The sequence below is a fragment of the Tamandua tetradactyla genome, chromosome 6, assembly GCF_023851605.1.
Source record: "Tamandua tetradactyla isolate mTamTet1 chromosome 6, mTamTet1.pri, whole genome shotgun sequence".
NCBI lineage: Eukaryota > Metazoa > Chordata > Mammalia > Pilosa > Myrmecophagidae > Tamandua > Tamandua tetradactyla.
Genome location: NC_135332.1, coordinates 147,756,421 through 147,784,206, shown reverse-complemented (window position 1 = coordinate 147,784,206; position 27,786 = coordinate 147,756,421). Strand labels below are relative to the sequence as shown.

The window sequence follows — 27,786 nt, the reverse complement described above, 5'->3', positions numbered from 1 at the left end:
AGTTAACGGATGCAAAGCAAAGTTGTAAAGAGAAAATTAGGCTTTGTCCATGGCCGAAGCAGTCACTAGTGAAGGAAACCCTGGAAGAACAGGCCCTGACCTTGTAGGATCATTGCCAACTTTTGTCAGGTGGGAGCTTCTGCTGAGTAATCTAGTGGAGCCGAGTCACAGGCTTTTATTTTATTATTTCTACTTTTTAGAATGTGAAGTTCCCTAAAAGCCCTTTCTCAAAGAATCACCAAATGGTAGAGGTTTGGGGAAAAAATGGTTTTGTGTATATGATAGGCTTGTACAGTGCTTAGGAGAATACTCATGTCTGGAGTTTAAGATACAAACCTACCCTGAATATGAAAGTGAGATTTCATTGGAGAGCAATTCACAACACACACGATCTCTTAGAGTAGTCTCAAGTTATTAAGTCTATGGTTAAGATTCAGGACATAGAATCATGACTGGCCAGAGTCCAAGTCCCTAAACATCTGCACAGTACCTGACACCGAGTTGGCATTAAATGCCTAATAAATAATGATACAATCCATTGATGAAAGAAAGAATGAGAGAATAATGACAGATACCACCCACTTGTGTTTAAGGAATAACAGAGTTGGCAGGTAAGGAGGATGATACCTGAATTTTCACCTGCTTATATTAATTCTTTGGACCATGTTACATAAACACACACCATCAGGCTGCCTATTTCAGCTAAACATGGAGTTTATTGGTATAGTTTGGTACAACTTTAGTCCTACTTTTCCCAATCCCAGAATGTTAACAGTCCTATAAGAATCATGTTAAAATAGTTTGGAGGAAAATACTTCCAGAAAAACATGTTTAACAAAATGCTAGGAAATTATTCCCATTAAAACATCTTTCTTACTCATGAGCTACCTGGTTTCTAACACAATGCATGTCAATCTCAGGTCAGTATGAATGCACATCAACCAGGGATTGGTTTTCTAAAGTCACTACTTTTTTAGAAACCAGTGTGACACAATCCTGGGGCTGTGCACAGAGAAGTCAAAAAAGAAGCTATGTATTCTGCCAACATGTTCCTGGATGATTCCCTCTAGTCTTTGATGAACAATTGTAAATAACCTGAATGGAGAAAGAAAACCCTCAAGAACACAAGCAAAGGGAGTAAGAAAGCTACGAAAAAATGCAATGTCTGGCTGAGCCATGAGGGTCTTCATAGATTGGATGAACTGACCCCCATTAACCTAGATATTATGGGTTGCAGGCTAACATGGATGCCGGCCTGGGAGGACAATGAAGGCAGATGAGAGGCGGATGTGACCTGACTGCATCACAGGTACTTAGAGACCTCCCAGAGACACCTGTGGGTGTTGGTTCATGTAAAACTGGATCTGAACCTGTCTCATATTGAGCTATGGAGACAAGAGTAACAGGGAGTTTTCCTGTTTCATGGTTCTCACATAGCTTAGATTTGGATAAAAGCCAACTTTTAAGTAAACACAATAAGCTTCGTGATGGTGGTATTTTTAAAAAAGAATAAAAGGTAAACTTGCCTGAAACAGTGCATACTATTGTGACCAGGATTGCTTGGAAGTGACTTATGAAGCTTTCACCCAGGGAATTCACCCCTCCTGCTTTTCTCTGTTTCACAAACCGGCCTGTGGCTTTAGTTCACCAATTTTACTCTGGACCATATTACACACGTTGCAAAAAGGCAAACTGAACTGTACATTTGCAGTTTAGTCCCCGAGAGGAGTGCTGTGCCAGTACATTTATGTGATCAACAAGAGGCCGAAGATGTCCCAACTGTGCAGGCAAGTAAGAGAGAGTCTCTCAAGGCATGCAGCAGCTTTCTCGTTCTGCAAGGGGCACCCACTTCTTCAAGTTTCCTTGGCAGGATCTGGGACTGTGAAGGGCACCAAAGAAGTCCATCTGGCCTTCTGTGTGAACGCTCTGCTAATTAACACAGTTCTTTGTGCTTTTTCGACTTCTGTCCATTTGCCGGATGCTGTCAGTAACACTAATGGTGACTTCTTTTGCAGACATCCGCTTAGCATCTCTTTTAGCCTGTTAAAGAGTTTAAAACAATGAATTGAGTTACTAGGATTGTCCAAAGGTTTCCAGGTTTGCATCAAGCTCTTGAGATTATTACAAGACACACACACACTCACACACACACACACACACACACACACAGAGGCAGGAAGAATGACCCACAAAAACACATGCACATGGCCCTTTTTGGTAGGCTTCTTTGTTGAATCTCTAATACCAAACTACAACAGAGCTGAGCACAAAATGTGCTCAATAAAACACTGTCGAATGAATGAATTCATCAGCTAAGGTCTGTTCAACGGATGATGTGAGAGGTTTCAGTAGGTTTTAGTTAAGGGCTGGAATTCTGGACTCAGACAAACTTTTAAAATATGATTCTACTGTGGAAAAGTTTTTTCTAACCTTTCTGATCCTTAGTTTCTTCATCTACAAATAGGGAATAATAATACAGTACCTACCTCATTAGATTATTGTAAGAATTTAGATAAGATAATGCAGGTAAGGTACTTAACACAATACCTGCCACTAAATAAAAATGAAAAATAAAAACCCCCCAAAACCTAGTAACTATAGTAAGCCAAAAGTAGGATCAACTATTCATTTCCAAGTGAAGATAAAACAATGATAAATGTCCAGAATTAATACTAAATATTAAAGCAGCAACTAAACCATAGGCTCTTCAACTATATGTGCCCAGACCTCAAACCCCCAAACTCTCCAAAAAAGGAAAAAAAAAGCTTTAACTAGAGAGGACAATTTTATGCCCTTGCTCTGGAGCAAGGGTGCCAGGGGCCAGTGGGTTGGCCCCATCAGTGGACAGACACAGACCTGGACCACCCAACCCTACTTCCAGGAAGGACCTGTCCGGCAGCAGTGAGTGCAGTCGGCAAATGGCCTCCAGGTGTCGGTGCCTTCAGGGGTAACCTCAGCTGCGGAGAGCCACCACACCCAAGGTCAAGTCCCCCCCACCCCAGGCTGGCCCACGTGGAAATATAAAGGCTCAAAGCAGGATACCTCTGAGGGGCCACTAGAGCTTCAGAGCTCCCCATGGGGTGGGGTTGGTTGAGAAGTTCAGGGGGTCATCTGGTTATCACTTGGAAGCCTTAAATTTCAGGCCCAGATGAGAAGGAAAAAGATGAGAAGGAGAATAAAGTGCCAGCTCTTTTCTCTAGAAGTTCTGAGAAGTTGCTTTTTCCTCCTATGAGAAAAGAGTCATAGAGATACTGGGACTGATTATACCATTTTGTCCCTTTGGATTTAGGACACTTTGGACAACCTAGATATTCTCCTTTCTGATGTGGTTTTACTTCACACCTCCTCCCACTCCTTTTTTAATGACAGGAAAAGGAAATGTGTCCCTATTACAATTACCGGTTTAAAAAAAAAATCTTACGTTTCCTGAATGAATGATGAGAGAAATCTATTTGGCACCTTTTCTTTTGCGGCTATCTGTGACTTCAATCCTTCTTCTCCTTCTAATATTCTTGTTTTGTGAGTTTTATCACCATTCACTCTTGTTAATGGGCCACCTCTTATTTCTCATTCCAGTTTGACAGTTTTTCTGTTCTTCCCTAGCCTCATTTTAATTTCTGCAAGTTTCCTTCCACCATGAATTGTAGATTTTAGTCCTCTTGATACGACCTCTTTAATTAAAAGTAATCTATTGGCTGCAATCTCTCAAGAGTAGCCAGTTTGACTGCGCTAACTCCGAAGCAGTCTCAAAACCAGATGAGCTTGTTTCCCTTGGAGTTCAGAAGTCAGTGATCTAGACTGATTCCCAGGGAAGTGAGGGCTGACTCAGAGAGCACAGCCAAATCCGCTCGGCCTTTCCCACTTCCCCCCAAAGGGAAATAGAGATACTCTCAGCTTTCCTCTGACACCACAAATGTATCTGTACCCAACATGGGACTGCAGGAACCTTCTCACAGTTCTTTACAAACAATGAAGACAAGCACAGCTTACTGAGATTACGATTTATCAGACACCAAATTTTTTCTATAACTTGTATTTCTAAGTTATAAAAGAAAAAAATTATGTACATTTAATTGATACAAGTTATAAATGTAATAATTAATTACAGTAAAACAAGATTCAAAGAGCAGAGAAGGGCACAGCAAAAAAAGTAGTACTTGCTTCCCCTGTCTGCCCCCTGGTCCTTACTCCAGAGATAATTACAGCCAATAATTTCAATGGGATATTGCAGGGATTTTGGGTACTCTCTAGTGATACTCCTTATAATCTTCCTGGCCATTAACCATGGTTTGAATTATACATTGATTTGTTCACTTACTAGCTTTTCTTCTGCTTCTTCATTAGATTATAAGCTTCAAGAAGGTAGGGACCCCATTCCCAATGAATCCCCAGAATCTAACTCAGCATATGTCATACAATATATATACTCCACTGACAATTTGATGAAGAATGTTGGAATGAAAATATTCAGAAAGAAGGAAAGAAGAAAAAAATCCCTGGAACAGAAGTTGTTTGCTTTGCTCTGCTTAAATGTCCTAGAACTTTTCCGACAGGATTTCAGTGATACTCCTAATTGACTGTTCCTTCCAGCATCCCTGAGAGGTGGGAATGTCACTGCGCTCACTCTCCCAGCCAGGCGGCTGAAGTCACTCAGGCTAAAGCATTAGCCCAAGGTCGACGTCCATACAGGTCATAAGTCAAACCAAAGTTGATGGCTCCAGGTACCCATCCTGTCTCCATGGCCCTGCTGAAACTCATTCTAAATTCTCCACCATAATGTTTCTGGTAATGGGAAGAATGTGGGATTTGGAAGCAGAGACCTGGGTTCCGATTCCAGCACAGCCCACCGCTACTTCCTATGCTCCGCTGACCAAGCAAATAACCTTCCTGATCCTCCATTTTCCCAGGTGGAGAAGGAAGCTGCTGAGCACTCAGAGTTGTGTGGCATTAGATGACATCATGACAGTGTGTATGGCACATAGTAGATACTCCAAAAATATCAGTTGCCTCTTCTCTCCCTTCCCAAAGGATTAAAGTCTAGAGCTTTGTGAGCCAAAACTCAAGCTGCTTTTCTCCTGCCCAGTCAATTCCCATTAAAAGGAGACAGACAGGGTGGGCCATGGTGTCTAACAGGCAGAGTTCTCCCCTGCCATGCCAGAGACCCGGGTTTAATTCCCTGTGCCTGCCCATGTAAAAATAAACAAGAAGACAGATATTAACAAACCTCTGGCTGTCCCTAGAATTCCATGGATTTATTTGCTGTTGCTTCATGGAGTTTTTGGCATCAGAGCAAGGTCAGCCAGGGAACTTTTGATACAAGGGTCAGGTTGCTGGTCTCAGAAGAAAGAGATCAAACTATACATCCGGAAAACTCTCAAGAATTCCCCAAGACTGGGGCAAATTCTGCACAGACTGCAGCCCCATGCAGGGTACTTCCTTATCCTGCCTCAGCCTAGGTATTTTAAGCTATCAGGTAGCACATACTAAAAGGAGTTGTTACTACTAATCTACTTTTGTCTCTGTAGGTTCCCTATTCTGGACATTTCTTCCATTCAGAAGACAGGCCTATCTTACTTACGTTTTCCAGGTTCATCCATATTGCAGTATGTATCAGAACCTCATTCTTTTATGGCTAAATAATATTCCATTGTATGGTATACACATTTTGTTTTCTCAAATGTCTGTTGATGGATATTTGGGTTGTTTCCACCAGTTGGCCATGATGAATAATACAGCTAATAAACATTCATGTTTAAGTTTTTGTGTGGATGCATGTTTTCATTTCTCTTTGCATATACCTAGGAGTGGGTTTGTTTGGTCATATGGTGACTCTATGTTCAATCATTTGAAATCACCCTTGCATTTCTGGAATAAATTTCACTGGGTTTGAAATTGGTATACAATTCTTTTTATATGTTGCTGGACATTTGCTGAGGATTTTTGCATCCATATTCATAAAATATATTAGTCTGTAAAAAAAAAAAAAAAAGAATTGCTGTTTTTCGACTTGAACCTCAGACAGAGAGAAGAAAAAACATCAGGAAGGCAGCAGAACCTGCCTGAGAAAAGGAAGCGGGGCTCTCATAGAACAGCCATCATATGAGGCTGGTGCTGGCAGATGACGCTGTGGGAAAACTGTGAATTACTAGACTGGTCTCACTCAGTCAGTATGTTGTTACTGATCATCTACGAGGTGTACAGCCCTGAAGTAGGCTAGAGGGCAAAGGAGGAATATAAAGAATATGGAGGTCTTTGGCCTCTAATTGAACTGATTTTTCTGCAGACGCTTAGAAAACAGTGAGTCTTGCAAATCTCCATCTACGTAAGGCAGCAGCCAACACATAGATGGGTTGTGGAAAGCACTATACACACATGCACATGCACTGCTCAATTCCTTCCTTTTTCCCAGGCTCACGCTAGTGCACTGAACTACTCTTCTAACAGCTCTTGCTCTCTCTCTTTGGTTTTCTCCAGTGGTTTCTTTGTTCTCTCCCTCTTTTTAATGTGTTTATGTTTTTCTAGGAGATTCATATTTACTTTCTAAACTCTTCCCTCATATATCTCATATTACTGCTGTCCAAGAAAAATCGTGGGCTGGTCCTGTCCTCCTTTCTTGAATGGGGGGGTTGGGGGGGGCTCCTTCTTTTACCACAGTCACCTCTGGGGGGCTTCATCCATTTTTTTTTAAATTATTATTATTATTATTTTTTTTTGGCATGGGCAGGCACCAGGAATTGAACCCAGGTCTCCAGTGTGGCAGGCGAGAACTCTGCCACTGCACCACCATCACCCGCTTCACCCATTTTTCTTAGGGCAAAGCCTTGACAATAATCAGACACTGGAGGTAGAGGAGTGGGAGTTAGAGGTTTTAGCTGAGATCAGCTCAGACATCAGCTAATTCCTTTAGCATGGTCTGGTCACTTTGCCAAGAATAATAAAGCAACTTGAAAATATGCAGCTTCTGAAGACAGGAAGGCTAATTGGGAGTGCAGTCACATACTCAGGGCTGTGTGTGCTCAGAGCTATGTTAACATATCCATTTCTACCTTAGCTGAATACTTGAGGAGGTCATTCTGGGGTGGAGATGGGGGTGGGGAACCAGGTCTAAACCCAAGGAAATGGCACATTTAGGTGGAAAGTAAACGTTTGGAGGCAGTCCAGACTTCCTGAACAATTGAGTAACAGGAGAGGACAAGCAACTACACAGCTTCCTCTTGTGTTGTTTATGTAGCTAAGGAAGAGAGGTGGTGAAGTAGATGGAGCAATGATTTATCAGAGGCTGTGGGGTCAATAAGGTCCCAAGTTACTTGAGGAAATGAAAGCATAATATAAAAAAGGAAAGAGCAACCCACTGAGACTGTCAGTTCCAATTTGTGAAAGATCATTTTTGTCACATTCTTTTTGCCAGTTAACACCTATTAACGCCAGCGATAAGGCAGGAGCCAGAGGGAATTGGAAAAAGGGAGACTGTTTGATGGACATGATGTGGGGAAGGGCTCAGAAGATAAGGTGCAGTTGCATTAACAACTTTAGGAGCCTTTTATCACCCTTCAGAAAGAGATTTAAACTGTGGGGTGGCATCTATGTTAAATAAAGTACTGTCCTACACTGGGGACCTTTCTTATTTCCTTCATAGCACCATTCTGGGTCTATAAATGCTTTGTTTATTTATTCTTTATTATGTGATTCCCCACCCTCACCCCTCATTAAAACTGGTAGCTCCATTAAAGCAAAGACCGTATCTGTCCTGTCTACTTGTGGATCTTCAGCACTAGAATAGTTTCTGGCACCTAGATGGTGCTTAATAAATCTTTGATGAATGAATCAAAAGGGTGGTTATAAAGAAATCTATGTGGACATTTTTGAGACCTAAAAGGATTGCCTTTATTTAACACATGCACACACTTGTCTTGAAAATCCAAAATTAAAAAAAAGTACTGATGTAAAGTTTTACAAAACTTACTGATGTAAATCCATGGTAGGGATGTGGATGAGGATGCATGCTCCACAAAAAGGTGCTTCTGGAGAATGAGCGCTTCAAAGAATTGCCAAAGAAATATCATCCAGCTGGCCTGATGACGCATCGGGGCAAGCTGCAAAAAGCTAATGGGTCCTCTTCGGGGAGCAAAGGAAGAGAGGATATTGAGTGAGTCAGGTACTGGAAATGCTGGAAGTTTTAGGCCAGAGTATCAGAGACATGCTAGGAAAAGACAGTATGTCAAAGGCTTCAGAGAGAAAAGGAAAACTATTTTCTTTGGGCAGATTCTAGATAGATGAAAGCTGTGTTGGTATGAGATAGCTCAGCTGGACGGAAGCTTCCATGAGGTCTGCAGGCTTAAACCTGAGACCCCAGCTGAAAATAACTCCCACAGTGACTGGAAATGGAGGTAAACTGTATTGGTTGAAGAAAGGATGGGGTAGTGGAGAGGACAGAGCATTGGAATGGCAGAAAAATGTGACATAGGGATGACCAGTTGAAGACAATAATGTAAACTCTGCCTTTCAAAGTAAGTGGCATCTTGGAGATGGACAAATAGCTTGAGGAAAGTCAAGAGACAACAATACATACAACAGACACCAGGATATGATGTTCTGTGCTTTGGTTCTCAACTAACAGTTCCTGTTTCTGGGTACAGTGGTCATTTTGGAGGGAAGGCTGGGATGGCTCAAAATTCGGGCATCATAGAGTAGGAATTTCGTAACAGGAAGAGATTTAGGATTATCTAATTTACCCTAAAGGCAATAAAGTTCAGTTGTAAATCTCACAGTTTTTTTTTTTTTTTTTTTAATCTCATAGGTTTTTGTTTTTGTTTTCTGGAATTATGCAGGCCTGGGTGTGAATCCTGGCTCTGCCATTTGCAATGTGTCATTATAGATCCCATTCTCTCATATTCTGTCACTCTAGAAATTGTCCCTTCTTCTTCATCTTCAACTTTTCCCTCTTTACTGGATCATTTCCATGATCACCCAAAAATGCCATGTAATTACTCATGTTAATAAAAGAAAAGAAATAGAAGTTATACCTCAATCTCACATTTCTCCCTAGCCATTGCTCATTTTCTCTGCTTCCCTTTACAGCAAAATTCTCTACTTCCTACTTCACTTATCCTTTCCTATTCTCTCTCTCTCTCTTTTTTTTTTGGCATGGGCAGGCACCAGGATTTGAACCCGAGTCTCTGGCATGGCAGGTGAGAACTCTGCCTGCTGAGCCACTGTGGCCCGCCCTCCTATTCTCTTTTAAACCCTTTCCAAGAAAGTTCTTATTCTCACCATGCCACTGAAATAACTCTTGAAGCAGACAACACGACATAGTTAAATCCAGTTTTCAGTGTTCAATCATTGCCAGCATCTGTCAGGATCCCAGAGGAAAGAGGAAATAAGTTGGGTAACTTAACAAAGGAATTATTTATTAAGGGTTGGGGAGGGTATAGGAAAACCGAAAGGATGGTGCAGAAAAGATCAATGAAACTGATAATTCTCTAAGCAGACCGATCAAAAAAAAAGAGAGAGAACACATATTACCAGCATCAGGAATAAAAGAGAGGGCATCATTATAGATCCCAATAAGAGGATATTATGAACAATCTTATTGCCATTAAATTTGACAACTTAAATGAAATGGAAAAACTCATGGAAAGATATAAGCCAAATGAACCAAAATTCATCCAAGAGGAAATAGATAATTTGAACAACCCTATATCTATTAAAGTAATTGAATTCCTAGTTAAGAGCCACCACCACCACCACCCAAATCCAGGCCCAGATGGGTTCACCAGTGAATTCTACCAAATATTTAAGGAAGAAACAATACCAATTGTACACAAAGTCTTCCACAGAACAGAAGAGCACACTTCGCAACACTATGAGGCCAGCACGACCCTCACATAAAAAGCTGACAAAGTCGACAATGATGACAATACTACAGATCAAGGTCCCTCACGAGCTATTTCAGGGGAATGATAAGAACTATACTGCCTCCTTCCGCCAAATCCTTAATGAAATATGTGCAACTGAATCCAGAAATATATAATACAGCATGCATAAGTAGGGTTAATCTCAGGAATGCAAGGTTGGCTTAACATTAAAAAACTAATGAAAACGTAATTCATTACATTATAAGAATAAAAGATAAAAACAATATGATCATCTCTACAGACGCAGAAGAAGTTTTTAACACAATTCATTACCTAGTCTACATTTAAAACAAAACAAAACAAAATCTTCTCACCAAATAAGGGACAGAAAGGCCTTAGTCAGATTAGAGACACATATAAAATACCTAATATTTACATCATACCTAATGGTGAAAGAAGGAACACTTTCCCCTTAAGGTTGGAAACAAGGCAAGGATGTCCACTCTCAATACTTCTATTCAATATTGTACTGGATTATAATCAAATCTAAGATCTAAAACAATAAAAACTTCAAAGAAAACTAAAGAAGAAATCTTTAAGGCCTACAAGAAGGCAAAATTTCTTGGACAGGCACAGAACTCACAAACCAGAAAAGATAAAATTGATAAACTGGCTTTATCAAAATTTAAAACTTTGATTCTGTGAAAGACATTGTTAAGAAAATGAAGACACAGCCATAGACTGGGAGAAAATAACTGCAAAACATACCTGATAAGGTACTTGTATCTAGAAAACATAAAAAATGCTCTTATACCTCAATAATAAAATTTAAATTGGGCAAAAGATTTGAATAGACACTTTACCAAGGAAGATATGCAAATGGCTAGTAAGCTTATAAAAAGGTCCTCAGACTAATCAGGAAAATGCAAATTAAAATCCCAGCAAGATATCACTACACACTCTCTAGAATTAAATTTAAAAATCTAAAAATTAAAAAAACTGACCACACCAAATGTTGGTGAGGATGCAGAGACACTGGAATTCTCAGTCATTATGAGCACATTTCAAAGTATAGCCACTTTGGAAAACAGCTTGGCAATGTCTTATAAAATTAAAAATATAGTCTCTGTATGACCCAGCAATTCCCCTAGTTATTTATCCAGGGAAGTTGTAGCATATTTCCACATGATAGCTTATAGTTGAATGTCCTTAGCCCCCTTATTTGTAATAGCCAAAAACTGGAAGTAAACCAGTTGTCTATCAATCGGTACATAGATAAGTGAATTGTGGTATAGTCACATAATGGAATAGTCAACAATTAAAAAGAATACTTATAGACATGACAATATGGATGAATCTCAGAAGCAAAATGGTAAATAAAAGAAGTTAAAAAAAAAAAAAAAGGAAGATTAGCCATTGCATGATTTCCTTTATTTGAAATTCTAGAAAGGGCAAAATTATCCCAACAGAAAGCAGATCAGGGGATGACAGGACCAGAGTGGGGAGAGGGTCTGACTGAAAAGGGGTACAAGGGAACTTTTTGACGTAATGGAAAAGCTCTATATCATTTCCATATCCATATATACATAACTGTACATATGTATCAAAATGATCAAAATGTATGGAATTGTACTCATTAAACTGGTGAATACTGAATGTAAATTATAACCCAATAAAGCTGACTTTTTTAAAAGCCAAATTCCTTACGTCTCTACATGAGCTGTACTCCACTCCTTGCCTCTTCCCGCATTCTCTCTCCTCTTCTCCTCTTGCCTTCCCCACTCCAGCCACACTGGCCTCCTTGTCGGGCCCCAGACCTTTCTACTTACTGTTGCCTCCTTTAGGAAAGCTGGCTCCCCTTCAGGCCTCTGTTCAAACGTCACCTCCACACAGCAGCTTTCCCTGACCAACGTGGGTGGCACTCTTATCCTTGACCCTGCTCTATTTTTCTCAATAACTCTTACTATTACCTAGCATATTATGTATTTGTTTGCCTGTTTATTGACTCTATTTCCCTGGAATAGAAGCTCCATGAGGACAAGGACACAATCAGTTTGGATCACTGCTGTATCCCCAGGAACTATAAGTATCTGACAAGCACAGGAAGTGGCTCTGAATTCAGGAGCGGAAGAGAAATGTGCTCTTTTTATGGCCCACCCCTAAATCCTGTTGGTAGATGCTCAAGGAATAATTTTTGAATGAAGACACAAAGGAATGAGTCATCTGACAATATATAAAGCAAAGACCTCACAGCCCTAAAATGTCTTATGAGGTGGTCTGAAACTCACTGCATTCCCACCACCACCACCAGATCTGAGCCGGGTTCCAGGACATATTTCCCAGAAATGCCGAGGGCTTGTCCTTGTTTTTACTTTTTTTTATTATATAATATAATGCATATACAAAGCAAAGAAAGAAAAGAAGCAATAGTTTCAAAGCACTCTTCAACAAGTAGTTACAGGACAGAACTCGGAGTTTATCATGGGCTACCATACCATCATCTCAGATTTTTCCTTCTAGCTAGAAGGCATAAATATGTGTTTATCATCAGAATTGATGTTTTTTTATCTTGTGAAAAATAACATATATGCAAAAAAACAATAAACTTCAAAGCACACCACAATTAGTCGTTGAATAGATTTCAGAGTTTGGTATGGGTTACAATTCCACAATTTTAGATTTTCACTTCTAGCTGCTCTAAGATGCTAGAGTAGACTAAAAGAAATAGCAATTTAATGATTCAGCAATTATATTCGTTTGTTAAACTCTACCTTCTCTATATAACTCTGCCATCACCTTTGATCTTTCTATTCCACTCTTTAGGGGTATTTGGGCCATGGCCATTCTAACTTTTTCATATTGGAAGGGTCTTTCACTAATATGGGGTAAAGAGATGGAACTATCTGATTACTGGGCCCTCTAGGTTTCAGGACTTATCTGGACCAGGGACCCATCTGGAGGTTGTAGATTTCTGGAAAGTTACCCTAGTGCATGGAAACTTTGCAGAATCTTATATATTGTCCTAGGTGTTCTTTAAGATTGGCTGGAATGGTTTTGATTAGGGGGTGGCAAGTTATGATAGACAGCAATGTCCAACTGAACCTTGCATTGGAGCAACCTCCAGCTTAGTCTCTCGACTCTATTTGAACTCTCTCAGCCACTGATATATTATTAATTACACTTCTTTTCCCCCTTTTGTTCAGGATGGAATTGTTCATCCCATGGTGCCAGGGCCAGACTCATCCCTGGGAGTCATCTCCCATGTCACCAGGGAGACTTTCACCCCTGGATATCATGTCCCATGTAGGTGGGTAGACATCGACTTCACTTACAGACTTGGGCTTAGAGAGAAAGAGAGAGGCCACATCTGAGCAACAAAAGAGGTCTTCCAGAAGTATCTCTGAGGCATTGCTATAGGTAGGCTAAGCTTCTACTGCTTACATAAAGAGGGCTTATCTTTTAACCACATAATCCTGAGTTCTAACCACTACTGACAAACACAACTTGGTAGAGGGCTTATCCCTGATTTAAGGAAATGAGATTTTCACCTCCCAGGAGAGCATGTGGATCCTCAAGGCTTGACCTCTCTGCACCTGGGTGTCCCAGTGAGGAAACCTTGTAAACTGACACTTTATAAGGGAAACCTTTGTTATGGCCTTGTTGGGACTCAGGACGTCTGGTGGCTGGTGAGGTCTCAGAAGTCCAAGACTCGAGCAATTGTTTGAATACTTAAAACCGACATTATTTGCTCCCTGGTCTTATTTTGGGAACAGTTACAACACAGCCATTGTCCATTGAATTATGAAAACAAAAGCTGCATGGACTGCTTATGAACCTGCATCATCTGGGGAGACATGGTGTTTGACAGGTGTGTGCGGCCACCACTCCCTGCAACACAGCTTCCATTCCTATGAGAGTCCCACCAGGCCCCAGACTCCATGTGTGTGTGTGGTGTGGGGAGTGCTTTCCTTAGTACTTCTAAGTGTCAATGTGTCATCTGTAAACTGGAAACAATAATATCAACAGTTTAGAGCCATTGTGATGGCTCACTGAGACAATATAACCAAGGGTTTAATTTCCTATGTGGTACCAAGAAGGCACTCAAATGAATATTTTGTTGCTATCACAGACCTAAGGAAGACAGGAGTAAGCACAGCTTACTGGTTTAAAAGTCCTGAATTCCATAACCGGAACTCATTCACTGTTGGTTACACTGTGAAGTGCTACAACCACCTTGGACAACGATTTGCTGGTATCTGTTAAAGCCAAATGGATTCCTCCTCAATGACACAGCAGTTCCACTCCTAGACCCAAAGGAAGTGAGCGTCCTCCTGAGGACAAGCACAAGTACACTCACAGCTGCACTGTTTACAATGGTTCCAGATTGGAAACAGCCCAAATGTCACGCAACAGAAGAATCGTTAAATTGTGGTGTTCCATAGTATGGAGCATACATAACAATGGAAATGAGCAAATTATCACAACTCACACCAACACAGATGATTCCTTTCACAACATAATATTGAGCAAGAGATTACACAAAAAGCATATACTATTTGATTCCACTTATATTAATGTCAGAAATAAAACTGATCTCTAATGCTAGAAATTAGAAGAGTGGTCACCTTGTGAGGGGCAGACGGTGGCTGGGAGTGGGCACAGTGGAGATTTCTGGGGTTGTGTTAATGGTCTTCTCTGTCAAATGGATGATGATTACATGAGTTTGTCACTTTATGAAAATTCCCTGAATTTATGAGTTTGTCCATTTTTCTGTAGGTTATGTGGAGTGGATTGCATTATTGCTCCTCCACAGCAGTGGACAGCGTGCATTTCCTTGCCCTGTGGCTGCTGGGCTGGTCCCTGGCACTTGCTTTGGTCAATAAGAGCATTAGTGGGCACAGAGTGAGGCGAGGTACGGAATGAGAGGAGTACTGTGGCTGGTCCTTTTGGATTTCTGCCATAGTTCTGAGCAGACACCACCTCAGAGAGCTGCTGCTCTCTTGGCCTGCTTCCCAGAATGATGCACATGGAACAGACTGAGCCCGACCTGTGTAGTTTGGACCCTGAAGTCAGGCTTAGCCTATTCAAGCTGCAGCTGACCCAGAAGAGAGAAAAAATGAACGTTGTTTTAAGCCACTGAATGTTGGTGCACACCATTATGTAACACTATTGTGGCAATAACTGAATAATACTTTATTTTTCAGTGAAAAAGTACTTTAAAATCTCTTATGCTCCACCTTTCTAACAGTCACCTTTTTCAACGTCAGACACCCCTCTCCAGCACTTTATAGTGTTGACCACATCCCGCAACCAAATGAGTCTGTTTGTCTATAAAGTGGGGATGATGCTTATTTTACAGTGCTCGAGGAAGACTTAATGAGCCTTATGTACAGGCTAAGGAGGCAGCAGCCTGCAGAGTGATGCACACAGTTCTAGGAAGGCCACTGCTACCCTCAGACCAAGCTGCCACCCATTACCTCCTACAGTGTTTGAAGGGCCACCACTGGTGCTTCATTTAGTTGGGTTACGGTGCCACGTGCCCAGCCACCCCCTGTGAATCCTTACTGCATTTTTAGAGCACATTTCAGCTTATAAAGAATGTGCCTCTGTTCTCTCATTTGAGGATTATTTCTATTCTGTGGGTAAGAAACCTGAGACTCTAAGAAATCACATGATTCCTACTAGGCCACTTAGTTAATGAGCGTTAGAGCTGAATTTGCAACAGGTTTTCTGAATAAAATAGAAAGTGATAACTTTCTTGATGTGAGCAAGAGATCCATCATTAACCATGTGCATCCTCAGAAAGCACATGGCATTGGCCTGAAGGGACAGGACCATAGGTTTTGATAGGAGAGAGGGGAGAAAAATGTTGTCTGTGCATAGGGTGAGCAGTGGGCTCTCAAGGGGGCTGGGGTGGAGAAGGTGAGGAACAGGTAGGGAGAGGTTGAGCTGGAGGAGGAAGAGAATGCAGGCCTTGAGCTGGGCTTCCTAAGCATTGGTTCCGGGCCCAGCCTCCTGCACCCGCGGGCTTCCCACTGGGGAGCAGTCAGGGCGGCAGGAGGAACACTACTCAGCAACAGTCCTAGGAGAAGAGGAAGGATCAGAAAGGACGCAGGCCGGGCCCAGGGACGCCCTTACCCTGTCTCTCCCACGGCACCAGACCACATTCAGCTGCCGGGACCCTCCCCCTGACTGCCCGGATGGAGGCTCCCAGGTACCGGTACCCGGCCGGGCCCCTCTACCATCACGCTGGTCTTCTCCCTCCCTCTCCTGCCTACTCCCCACCCTGCCACCCGGAGGCGGGCCGAGTGCCTGGCCCGAGACTGGGTCCTGTAATCAGCTCAGCCCTCGCAGTGAAGTTGGCAAAGGCCGCGACAGAAAAGGAGATCCTCCGACCAAGCTGCATTTAAGCAAACACACACACTTCCTTTAGAGTGGAAATATCATGGACCTGTTTCCGCTGATTCAACCCAAAACAATAACCCCTGGAAGCCGAACGTCCGAAGGTCCGGTGGAGGGTGGACCTCGTTCTTTGTTTACAACAATTTTCACAGCGGTAGGGGTGGAGAATTTCAGTTGCCAACGTGAGTGGTCACTGCTCCCTCCTAGGACAAAGCGTCCGCCTGGCCCCTCCCTGAAGCAAGCTCCGCCCCCGCCCCCGCCCCCACCCCACCCACAACGCCCGGCTCTGCGCTGCAATCCGCCTACCTCAGTGCTCCGAAGGCTGTTCTGTTTCTGGGTCAGGGTACCTGCGCTGAGGCTCTGAGGGTTTGGGCCCTGGTTCCCACTGCTTGGCTGCTTCTCAGGGTTGGAAGTTCCACCTGGGGCTGAAGGTCGGGGACCGCCATTGGAGGACAGGCCATCTTCCAGCACACCTTGGGGAGGAGATGAAAGGAGGGTAACCAGGGGCTGCAAATAATCCCCCAGATTGGGGGAAGAACAGATAGCCAGAAAAGAGAAAATGAAAGTTGCCAGAAATCCCACCCTACAGAACCACCCTTTCCTCCAAAAACACATGAGATTTTAAAATAATGTTGTGACCTGAAATTTTTACTTAATAATACATTGATGGCATTTGCTCATGCCATTAAATATTCTACCACATTATATTTCACAGTGGTTTTATTATTCATACTGGTTTATGAATATGCTACCATTTCTTTAACTAATCCCCTATAATTTGTCTCTACTTCTTCATTATAATAAGTGTTATTGTGATGAAACTCCTTGTATTAAGGTTTAATTCTGAATTACTGCCTTGGGAAGTGGGATTACTGGTTTAAAGATTATATAGGGACTTTGTGTAATTCCATTTCACCATGTTGGACTGAACATGTGTCCTTCCCATACCAAGAAATCAGAGATAGAAATTTAAAAAATATATAGCCTCACTAAAAAACAAAAAGAATGTCCTGAAAATCCATGAAGGATTTAGAGGATTAGTTTGAAGGAGAAAAAGCCCCAGGAGGCATGAGGGCAGCACCAAGGAGAGAGGCCAGGAGTAGGCAGAGGCCCAGTGACAGCCACAGGGACACCAGGAGCAGCCAGGAAAGTCAGCTGTTCTAATTATTCCCCAGCTCAGGCCAGATGGCAATGCTGGAGATGTCTGTAAAGGGCTCAGCTCAGCACAGCAAAAAGCAGTGTTCTAAAGAGCTGGTGATTCCCCCACCCCCAAGCAAAAGAGAACAGCCATGCCAAGGACACAGGCTTTATAAAAACAGTGCCAAGAACTAAGCCAATAGTAATTCCCATCCCTGTCCTGGAAGTGGGCCTCTCAAACAGATGCAGCTGATGTTCCAGCAGGAAATTTCAGTGAGAAAAATGAGCCCAAAAACAAGATAAACATTTCAGTAAGACCTGTGCCATAAAAAATACCAAACTCTATATATGAAGACCCTTTGTCAAAGAAGATGGAGATAGTATGGCATGCAGAAGAGAATTTTAAATTAGTATAATTAGTCTACCCAGAAAAAAATGAGGAAGGATAATATAATCACAAAATGAGAAAAAGGGTGGCCAAAACAAGATCAACTAAAGTTATTTGAAATAATAATCTTAACTATTGACATGAAAGAAAAAATTAGGAAGAAAAACTAGTAAGGTAGACAGAGTTAAAGAGCAATTTAGTGAGCTGGAAGATCAAGCCAAGGAATTCTCTTGGATGGCAGCACAAAGGTATAAATGAATGTATGAAAAACAGATTAGGAGACATGGGTAGAGCTCTAGAAATTACAGCCTTAACCTAATACAAGTTCTAGAAGGACAGTAGAGAAAATTGAGGGGAAGTATTATATCACAGAAATAGTTAAGGATTTCTTAGAACTGAAGAAAGACATGAGATAAGAGATTGAAATAGTCTACGAAGTGTTTGTCAAGATAAAATTTTTTTAAGAAAAGAAAGAAACCCCACTTAGACAGATCATAGTGAAATTTAAGAATGCTAATGATAAAGAAAAGCTTCAAAAGAAGACAAAAAAAATCAAGAAGGAGATTGACATCAGATTTTTCATTAATGGCCATTAGATGTAAGAAGACTATGGAACAATGTCTTCAAAATGTCAAAGGATATGCACATTGAGTTTTTTGCAACACATTGCCAAATTTCACTCTATAAATCTTTCTTCAATACCCAATTGACCTTCTGCCAATAGAATATGAGATAGCCCATATTCCCCAGACCCTAAGAAAAAAATGAGTCTTTTCATTATCTTTTTTTGTCACTTTAAGAAACTAAAGTATCTCAATCTTAAATTTATACTTCTTTGTTTAGTAGAAATTCTATGTCATTATTTCTATGCACATTGTCTAATTGTATATGTGTTTTTAATTGTTAAGTCATTTGTCTGTATATCCTTTGGGGTGTTGGTCTGTTTGCTATTAATCAAATTTAGGGAAGACAAACAAAATCCTTTCCCCAGAGTGTTGAGCAATTTTTATTTTGCCACGAGGTAGGCATCAGGAGCACAAGCCCAAGACAAGAACCTTGCTTGTGCAAGTGTGGGGTGGAACTGCATTCAGCCCTTGGGGCTGATGGATGGACTTGAGGCTGCTCCTGGTCAGTGGTCCATGGCTGTTTGCCACAGTGTGCAATATGAACGTGACCATTTTCTATTTGGATCATGACTCAGTACCTGGGTTAAGGGTAAGCAAGAAGTCCCTAATGAGCTGTCCACTGAAAGCACCATAGTGCTGCTGGCTTGGGACAGGAGGATGGTCACTACCTTGTCTCATCCTGAGATGCTTTGAGGTAGCACTGACCCCAAAACTCCCTATGTCTAGGCTCCTCAGGGGACAGAGGGCATGTAACGTCGCCCATCCCCAACCCCTGCCAATGCAATCCAGTTGCCATCCCAGGCAGAGGGCAACAGTGGTGGTGGGACAGTAAAGGTCAGACCCCAGGCACCAGGGGCCAAGGAGCAGCCTGTGGAGAACAGATCCCAAGGAGGTGGGAGGCAGCAGAAAGTGCAACCACACACGAGCCAAAGCTCCAAGACAATGGAGGCACATGCCCCATGGTCCAATCAGAGTTCACTTACAGAGTAAAGTTCAAAGATACACTGCAAAGATAAAATCATTAAGACTTTCAAGATGGCACCCACAGAGCCCTGAAACCTAAGCACAGAACCCATTCTGAGCGTGGAGCCCTGTGCATCTGCACTGGTTGTACACCCAGGAAGCAGGCCCTACCAACAGCTAAAACAGATTAAGGTGGAGTTGCTGTGGTGGAGGGGCACATGGCCAGTCCTTCCCTCTCAATATCCCCTCCGTGCCCCAGGCATCTTGGCTAGAACTCAGGATTCCTAGAAGCAGTATGAAAATTGCTCATCTGGCGCAGCATTTTCAGTTTTCATTGGTTGCTGAACAAAAATTAGAACCCTGGTTCCTTAACCTCTAGTCCAGTACTTCCTCATCTATTAAGTGAGAGTAGCAATTCCTACTTAATGGGGTTTAAATGAAACAACATATGCAAATCTTCTAACCATGTCTGACACACACGTTGTATTCATTATCATTCATGGCTCACCACCAGCATCCTTGTCTCTTCCTCATGACCCTCTCCACTAGCCACGTTAGTTACTATTCTTGATTTATGAGTCACACAATCAGAGGTCACTAAGTGCCAAATGACCGGCCTGCTGAGCTTTGGCAGGCAAGCAGAGAAACTCTGAGGACAAGCAGAGAATCAGGGCCTGGGCTTGGGGACTGGCTTTGCCAGACAGTAAGCAAAGCTCATCTGACCAGGGCTGTCAGAGTGTGAGGAGTCACACCACAGAGGGGTCAGGAGTGTGGGACCATTTATTGCTACTTCTGCTGCGACAAGCCTGGTGTTTGCACTGCGCTCATTGAACTTGACTTGTATTTTCTAAGTCCAAAATAATAGAGGCAATGTTAGAAAATTTGTAAAACTTCAGAAAAGCACAAAGGAAAAATAATTTTTCCTCACCACCCAGAGATCCCCCCTAGTTAACAAGAAGATGTATGTTGTTCCGCAGATGCTGCCGCTGCCCTGCCCAGATGTGCTCACTGGACTGCGGCAACTGTCCCCCAGCTGCAGTGGACGCTGGCTGCTCAAGCCTCATGCCTGCCCCTTCTCCTGAGGCCTGTCCTTGGCAAAAGGTAGACCCACACCTGGAGAGGCCAGACTGAGGTTCTATCAGGGGCAACCCTGGCCAGTGATGGACTAAAAGTATTGGGGGGTCCAAGAGCCCAGCTCCCTTGCTTCTGTGCAGGACAGGTGCTGTGGGGCAACTCAACACTCTAATGCATCCCGGATTGGGCTGAGGTGAGATGTCTCCTCAAATCACACCTTTGCCCAGCTCCTTCCCCTGGCCCACCCTGTTTCCTTTGCTCCCCACTGTGGTTCTCCTGGGAGCACTCCCCCAATGAATCACTTGTACAAAAATCCCCATCTCAGGCTCTGCTTCTAGGGAATTGGACCTAAGATGGTGTCTACTGTTCATGTGTTGGATATATTCATTTTGCCCCATTCAAACCCCATTCTCCCCGCCTCTCTACCCTCTCTGTGCCCCAGGAGACCTTGTCACAGGCTTCCTTGCCTCTGGCTTTCAGCTGGGTTCTGACAATGGGAGACACTACCTAATGTGTGGAGGCCTGGAGGCAGCAGACCGAAGGCAGGATTTTCTTCCTCTAGCTCTCTCCCTGCCAGGCTGCTGTGGAAGCTCCGTGTCCTCTACCCCCTTCCACCAGAGGAGGGTGCAGAGGCATAGAAAAAGGAGGTTTCTGATGACTCCAGGGAGAGCTCCAGGGGGTGGTGAGAACAGAGGACAGATGGCACGGTGTTGAGCAGGGAGTTACAGATGATTTATCAGTCAGGCTTCTAAGCAAGAATTAAAGTAGAAAAGGAACTTACTAAAAGTAAGTCCAGGCTGCTTGCAAATTTCTCAGATGGCTGGAGGAGGAGGCACCAAGGCTGTATATCAATCTGGGAACAATGTCCCAGATCCCTCCACAGAGCTGATCTGGTGAGGACAAAGCTGCAGTTACTCCCACCAAGCCCGGGACACAGGAAAACGCCCTCAGCACTGCGGCCACACTTATACTAAAAAATTACTTGTTGTTTACCTGAAACTCAAATTTAACTAGCTGTCCTGAATTTTATCGGGCAACCCTAGCTGAGTGTCAAATACCCCAGACTGGGGGGTGGGGTGAGGGTTGGGGTGGGATGTGTTGTGAAAGCTGTATGGCACTAGACCCCGAGTCCCAACTGCATTTCTATTCCATACCACCGCTCCCAAGCCTGGGAGGTGGGAGAAGAAAATGAAGTTTTATCCAGATTCCTTATGTTTCCAAAGCTTGTGGTCTTTGCAAGTATTTACATTTTCTTTCAGGAGAAATTTCTCCAATGTAGGCAGGTCTTAAATTTTAGTATGCATGAGACCCACTTGGGGTTCCTGTTAACAATTCAGATCTCTATATTCAAACCCCAGAACTTCTGATTCCTAGGGGCCCAGGAATATGCCTTTCAATAAGTCCCCTCCTGCTCTGATCCTCCTCCCCTAGTGATTCTCAGGCAGGGGAATCTAAAGACTACACTTGGAGGCTCTTAACACAGACAGAAACACACATGCTAGTCTTGAAAGTGGCTGGCAAAATGCCCATCTATAAGTTTTCCACAGTGAATTCTACTGCAGTAAATTAAGAGTCATCTGTGCACCCCTGGAGTTTGTCTTTCTTGACACCCTTTACAACATTTTCATTCCACCCAGGAGTCAAGCCAAATTACTAACAGTGCCAAGGGATGAGAAACAGCTGCTTCCCAAGCAACTTGCTGATGAATTGCAACCAATGACTTCTTGCTATTTTGGAATTTGGACTTGGAGGGGGAGGGCACAGGAATTTAAAATGGCAGTGGAGAAAAGCTGAGTCCTATTCCGAACACCTCATCCTCTTTGGTGAAGAGTTGGTCTAAAGTCATCAGAAACCACCTACAAGCTATTTCTTAAATGAGAGAAAAGCAGAGTTAAGATTTAGTAGTCGGTTTGGGAAGAAAAACCTTCAAATCACATCAAATGAAGTTGTGGTTCATCAAACCGTCTGGGCTCAGACTCTGGACACATGTCTGAGGACAATTTGTCTGAACTGGAGCAAAAATTAAATAAAGTGCACACCAAACACCCAGAAACGGAGTGCTGCAGCCTGGAAAGTTAGCACAGCTATATATAATAACAGTGGAAGTAACCCAGAAAGACATCAGGCCTCAATTAGAGTTTAAAATGAAGCCAATCTGACTAGGGCTAAGGTAAATTAGAATGTAGGGAAAAGGATAAGGATGATAGCATATGTGCTCTAGATCTTCAGCTACTGTATGAGATCAAAGGCAGAGAGGTTTATTAGATCTAGAACCTAAACTTTCTGTAATACATAATCTAAATCAACCTCCCTGGATAATTCATTTTAAACAACCCAAACTCCTGGAGTCCAGAATGGGGATGAGGCCTTGTAATTCTGTATAGCTTAATTTAATACCAGGGTACATCTCAGACTATGGTAGGCTGATAATTAAAAGGTATTGTAAAGTCCCTTGAGGGTCCGAAGGGGAAATATATATATATATATATATATAAAATTCTATATATCTATTGAACTCTCCCATCTGGGAAATGCTGATATGCTGGTTTGAAAGGATGTATGGACCCTAGAAAAGCCTTGTTTTAATCAAAATCTCATTTCATAAAGGCAGAATAATCTCTATTCAATACTGTACATTTGAATCTGTAATTAGATCATCTTCCTGGAAATGTAACCCAATCAAGAGTGGTTGTTAAACTGGATTAGGGGAGATGTGTCTCCACCCATTTGGGTAGGTCTTGATTGGTTTACTGGAGCCATATAAAAGTGGAAACATTTTGGAGAATGAGAGATTCAGAGAGGCAGAGAAGAATGATATAGCCATGAGAAGCAGGGACCCCGCTAGCCAGCAACCTTTGGAGATGAAGAAGGAAAACACCTCCCGGGGAGCTTCATGAAATAGGAAGCCAGGAGAAGAAGCTAGCAGATGACACAGTGTTCACCGTGTGCCTTTCCAGATGAGAGAGAAACTCTGACTGTGTTTGCCATGTGCCCTTCCACTTGAGAGAGAAACCCTGAACTTCATTAGCCTTCTTGAACCAAGGTATCTTTCCCTGGATACCTTTGACTGGACATTTATATAGACTTGTTTTAATTGGACATTTTCTCGGCCTTAGAACTTAAACTAGCAACTTATTAATTCCCCTTTTTAAAAGTCATTCTGATTCTCATATATTGCATTCCAGCAGCTAGCAAACTAGAACACTGGGTACTTTCTTAGGGACTCCCAATAAAATAGGCTAAGCCCTGGATTTTGAGTCTTGCCCTCATGAAACCTATATCTGTAGTGGAAAAGCTAACATTACCTATAGCAAGGCCTAAGAGTTGCTTCCAGGAAATCTCTTTGTTGCTCAGATGTGGCCTCTCTCTTTCTGGGCCCAACTCTGCAGGGAGACTCATTTCCTTCCCCTCCCTCCATGTGGTACAGGCCATTCAGGGGTGACGGTCTCCCTGACAGCATGGGGTGTGACTCCAGGGGATGAGTCTGGCCCTGGCACCATGGGATCGATGGTGCCTTCCTGACCAAAATGGGGAAAGGAAGTGTGATAAAATAAGGCATTAGTGACCAAGAGACATCAAATGGTGTCAAGAGGCTGTTCCAGGGGCTGCTCATATGCAAACTTCAGTTTGATAGTGCTGATTGCCGAGCTTTGCTAAACCCAAATCAGCATGGTTCCTGTTGACCCTTAAGAACACCTAGGGCTCCAACTGAGCTCTATAAAGATTTCATGATCTGGGTTTGCCTTCCTGAAACATATCATTCCTGGAAGGTTCCTAGGTCAGATAAATCCTGAAACTCAGTGGGACCATCCTCTCCAAGATTATCAATTAATTTCATTCCCCTTTCCTTTAGTATGGACACCTTTTCTTAACATGAGAAAGCCAGAACGGTCATTGCCCAAACAGCCCTATAGATTGGGAGAAGGATTAAAGGAGGAGGAGGTATAACAGAGAAAATGGGATTTAACAAACGAGTATGGCTGCTGAATCACTATATTGATATTCCTTCTAGCCTCCAGTGTTTTGGAGCAGCTAGAAGGAAAAATCTGAGATGGTGGATTGGTAGTCCATGACAAACTCTGGGATCTGTTCTGTCACTGCTTATTGAAGTGTGCTTTGAAAATTATTGCTTTTTTCTTTCTTTCCTTTGTATGTATATTATGTTTTATAATAGAAAAATATTAAAAAAAAAAATAAGGCATGTAAGGGTGCACAGGTGGTTCAGCGGTGGAATGCTTGCCTTTCATGCAGAAGACCTGGGTTTGATTCCCAGACCATGCACCAAAACAATTTTAAAATAATAAGGCATGTAGAAAGAGTTCAATAAATGAGAGAAACTGAGATTGAAAAATACAACCTTAGTAGAACTGTTAAAATACCTTTTTTAGTCTAAATGTCTATTAAATATGATACAGTAAATCTTAAAATGTTTTAATATATATTACATATGTGTAAAACTGTGCTTCTTAGAAAATAAAATGCACTTTAAAAAATTAAAGAAAGTGCAACTACTCAGACAGTACCTGAGAATTTGTCTCATCTTTCAAAATAATTTAGAATGGGGAGGTGTCTGTCATTTCCTCAATCTGATGAGTATATACCGAGCTCCTGCTATGTGAAAGGAACTAATATGTGACTTTTTCTACGACTAATATAAGCATCTTCTTTAAAAATGATGAGTAACCCTCGCATTTGTTGTCAACTGATTTTGACAAGGGTGCCAGGACAATTCAATGGGGAAAGAATCATTTTTTCAACAAATGGTGCTGAGACAATTGGGTATCCACATACAAAAGAGTGACAATGGGCTCCTATCTCACACCACATGCAAAAATTAACTCAAATGGATCAAAGACCTATATGTAAGAGCTAAAACTATGAAACATTCAAAAGAAAACATAGGCATTTATAAATCCTTATGACCTTGGATTAGGCAATGGTTTCTTAGAAATAACACCAACAGCACAAGCAACAACAAAAGATAGATAAATTGGACCGCATCAAAACTGAAAACTTTTATGCTTCAAAGGGTACCACCAAAAAAGTGAAAAGACAATCCATAGATAGGAGAAAATTTCTGCAAGTCATATACCTGATTAGGTAGTATCATATATCTGATAAGGATTCTTTCAACTCAATAAAAATTGGGCAAAAAATCTAAATAGACATTCCTCCAAAGATGGTATCTGAGTGGCCAATAAACATAAGAGAAGTTCAACATTATTTGCTATTAGGGAAATGCAAATCAAAACCACAATGAGATAATACTTCATGCCCATTAGGAAAGCTATTATTAAAAAGACAAATTATAAGTGCTGATGAGTATATGGAGAAATGGAACCCTCCTACAAAGGTGGCAGGAATGTAAAATGATGCAACCACTTTGGGAAATAACCTGGAACATCTTCGAAAGGTTAAAAATAGAGTCAACATATGACCCAGCAATTCCTTTCCTAAGTATATACCTAACAGAAATGAAAACTTATGCCCCCACCAAACTTGTAAACAAATGTTCATAGCAGCAGTTTTCATAATACAAAAAGGGTAGAAACAACTCAAATGTCCCTCAACTGGTAAGTGGATAAATAAAATGTGGTATTTCTACATAATGGAATGTCATTCAGCCCTAAAAATGAACGAAGTGCTGATACATGCTAAAATATGGATAAACCTTGAAAATAGGATGATAAATGGAAGAAGCCAGCCACAAAAGGCCACCTGTTGTATGATTCCATTTATATGAGATATTCAGAAATAGGCAACTCTTTAGACACAGAAAGTAGATTAGTGGTTGCCTAGGGCTGGAGGAGGATGGGGGGAATGGGGAGTAACTGCTAAAGGGTACAGAGCTTCCTTTTGGTGTGATGAAACTATCTAAAACTGATTGTGGCGATGGTTGCAGAACTCTGTAAATATACTAAAACCCATTTAATTGTATGTACTCTTTGAATATGTGAATTGTATGGGATGTGAACTATATCCGAATAAAGTTGTTATTTAAAAAATGATGAGTAGAGTTGTTGGTAGGGAAGCAGAAAGATGTAGCCCCTGTGGGGGGTAGTATGGTGGATTCACAAGAGGCTAAATACAGGGTTTCCATATGATCATATAATCCCATTAGTAGGAATATACTTGGAAGAACTGAAAGCAGGGACACCATTAGACACTTGCACTCTGTGCCTGTTTGAAACTGTTGTGTATCCCAGAAAAACCAAGTTCTTTAACCCTCCTTCAACATTATTGGGTGGGATCTTTTTGATTAAGTTGTTTCCATGGAGATGTCACTCACCAAATGGTGGGTGGGACCTTTTGATTAGATGGTTTCTATGGAGAAGCATCTCCACCCATTCAAGGTAGGTCACTAACTGGGGTTTTTTAAGAGGAAACCATTTTGGAAAGTGTCAGAGCTGACACAGAGAGAGACCTTTGGAGATGCAGAAAGAAAACACCCCTGGGAAGCCATTTTGAAATGAGAAGCAAAGAGAGAAAGCCAGCAGATGCTACCATGTGCCTTCCCAGCTGTCAGGGAAGCCCCAAATGTCATTGGCCCTTTCTCGAATCAAGGGATATTTCTCTGGATGCTTAGGTGGACATTTTTTATGGCCTTAGAACTGTAAACTTGTAACATGCAAATTCCCTTTATAAAAGCCAACCCATTTTCTGATATATTTGTATTCTGGCAGCATTAGCAAAACCAAAATACACACTGATGTTTATGGCGGTGTTATTCATGATGGCCACTGGATGGAGGTGGCTGATGTATCCATTGACTGAAGAGCAGAAGGGTGAACTGTAGAGTATACATATGATGGAAAATGGTGCAACTACAGGTCATGTGGCATGCAACAAGATAAATGAACCTGGAGGACATTATGTTGAGCAAAATAAGCCAAAACAAAAGGGCAAGTACTCTAGGGTCTCATTTAGAAAATGCTTATAAGAAAATTAGGGCCTAGATTGTAAGCTCTTCTGCAGTCATATTTATTCCTGAGTTTTAAGCATTATTACTAAGTTCTGTGATGTTGTGCACTATGTGTATAACCTGGTATTTCCCTGGAACTTTGGATATCTGTCTGGGACCTGAGACTCAGAGTTCTGCAGCTCTGAAAGTCAGCATTATTCCATACAGCAACTGTTAAAGAAGCTGAAAAAGAGATCAGACTTCAATTAGAGACATGAATGAAGCTGATCTGGTTAGGACTAATGTAAAGCAGATTAGAGGGCAAAGGATGATATTGTCTGTATTTTAAATCTTCAACTTCTATAAGAGACCAAAAGAAGAGATGTTTATTTTGTCCAAAGTTTAAATTTTATGTAGCACACTATCTAATTTAACCAGTAT

At 41.9% G+C, this 27,786-nt stretch overlaps 1 protein-coding gene across 2 annotated transcripts in view; it reads right to left on the bottom strand.

The window, feature by feature from the left end:
- Positions 1 to 542: 542 nt before the first annotated feature.
- The window catches only part of BAALC (BAALC binder of MAP3K1 and KLF4), an 85,691-nt gene continuing 58,447 nt past the window's right edge, over positions 543 to 27,786 (bottom strand). Inside the window, exons 2-3 of one of the 2 annotated variants that reach the window (XM_077167410.1) lie at positions 16,563 to 16,729; positions 543 to 2,040 (exon numbers count right to left, since the gene is read on the bottom strand). In XM_077167410.1, the coding sequence (XP_077023525.1) occupies positions 1,930 to 2,040; positions 16,563 to 16,729 (278 nt within the window). In that variant the 3' untranslated portion in view covers positions 543 to 1,929. Of the gene's footprint in view, positions 2,041 to 3,100; positions 3,227 to 16,562; positions 16,730 to 27,786 lie in introns of those variants that run through there. The other variant, XM_077167411.1, reaches the window with a different exon arrangement.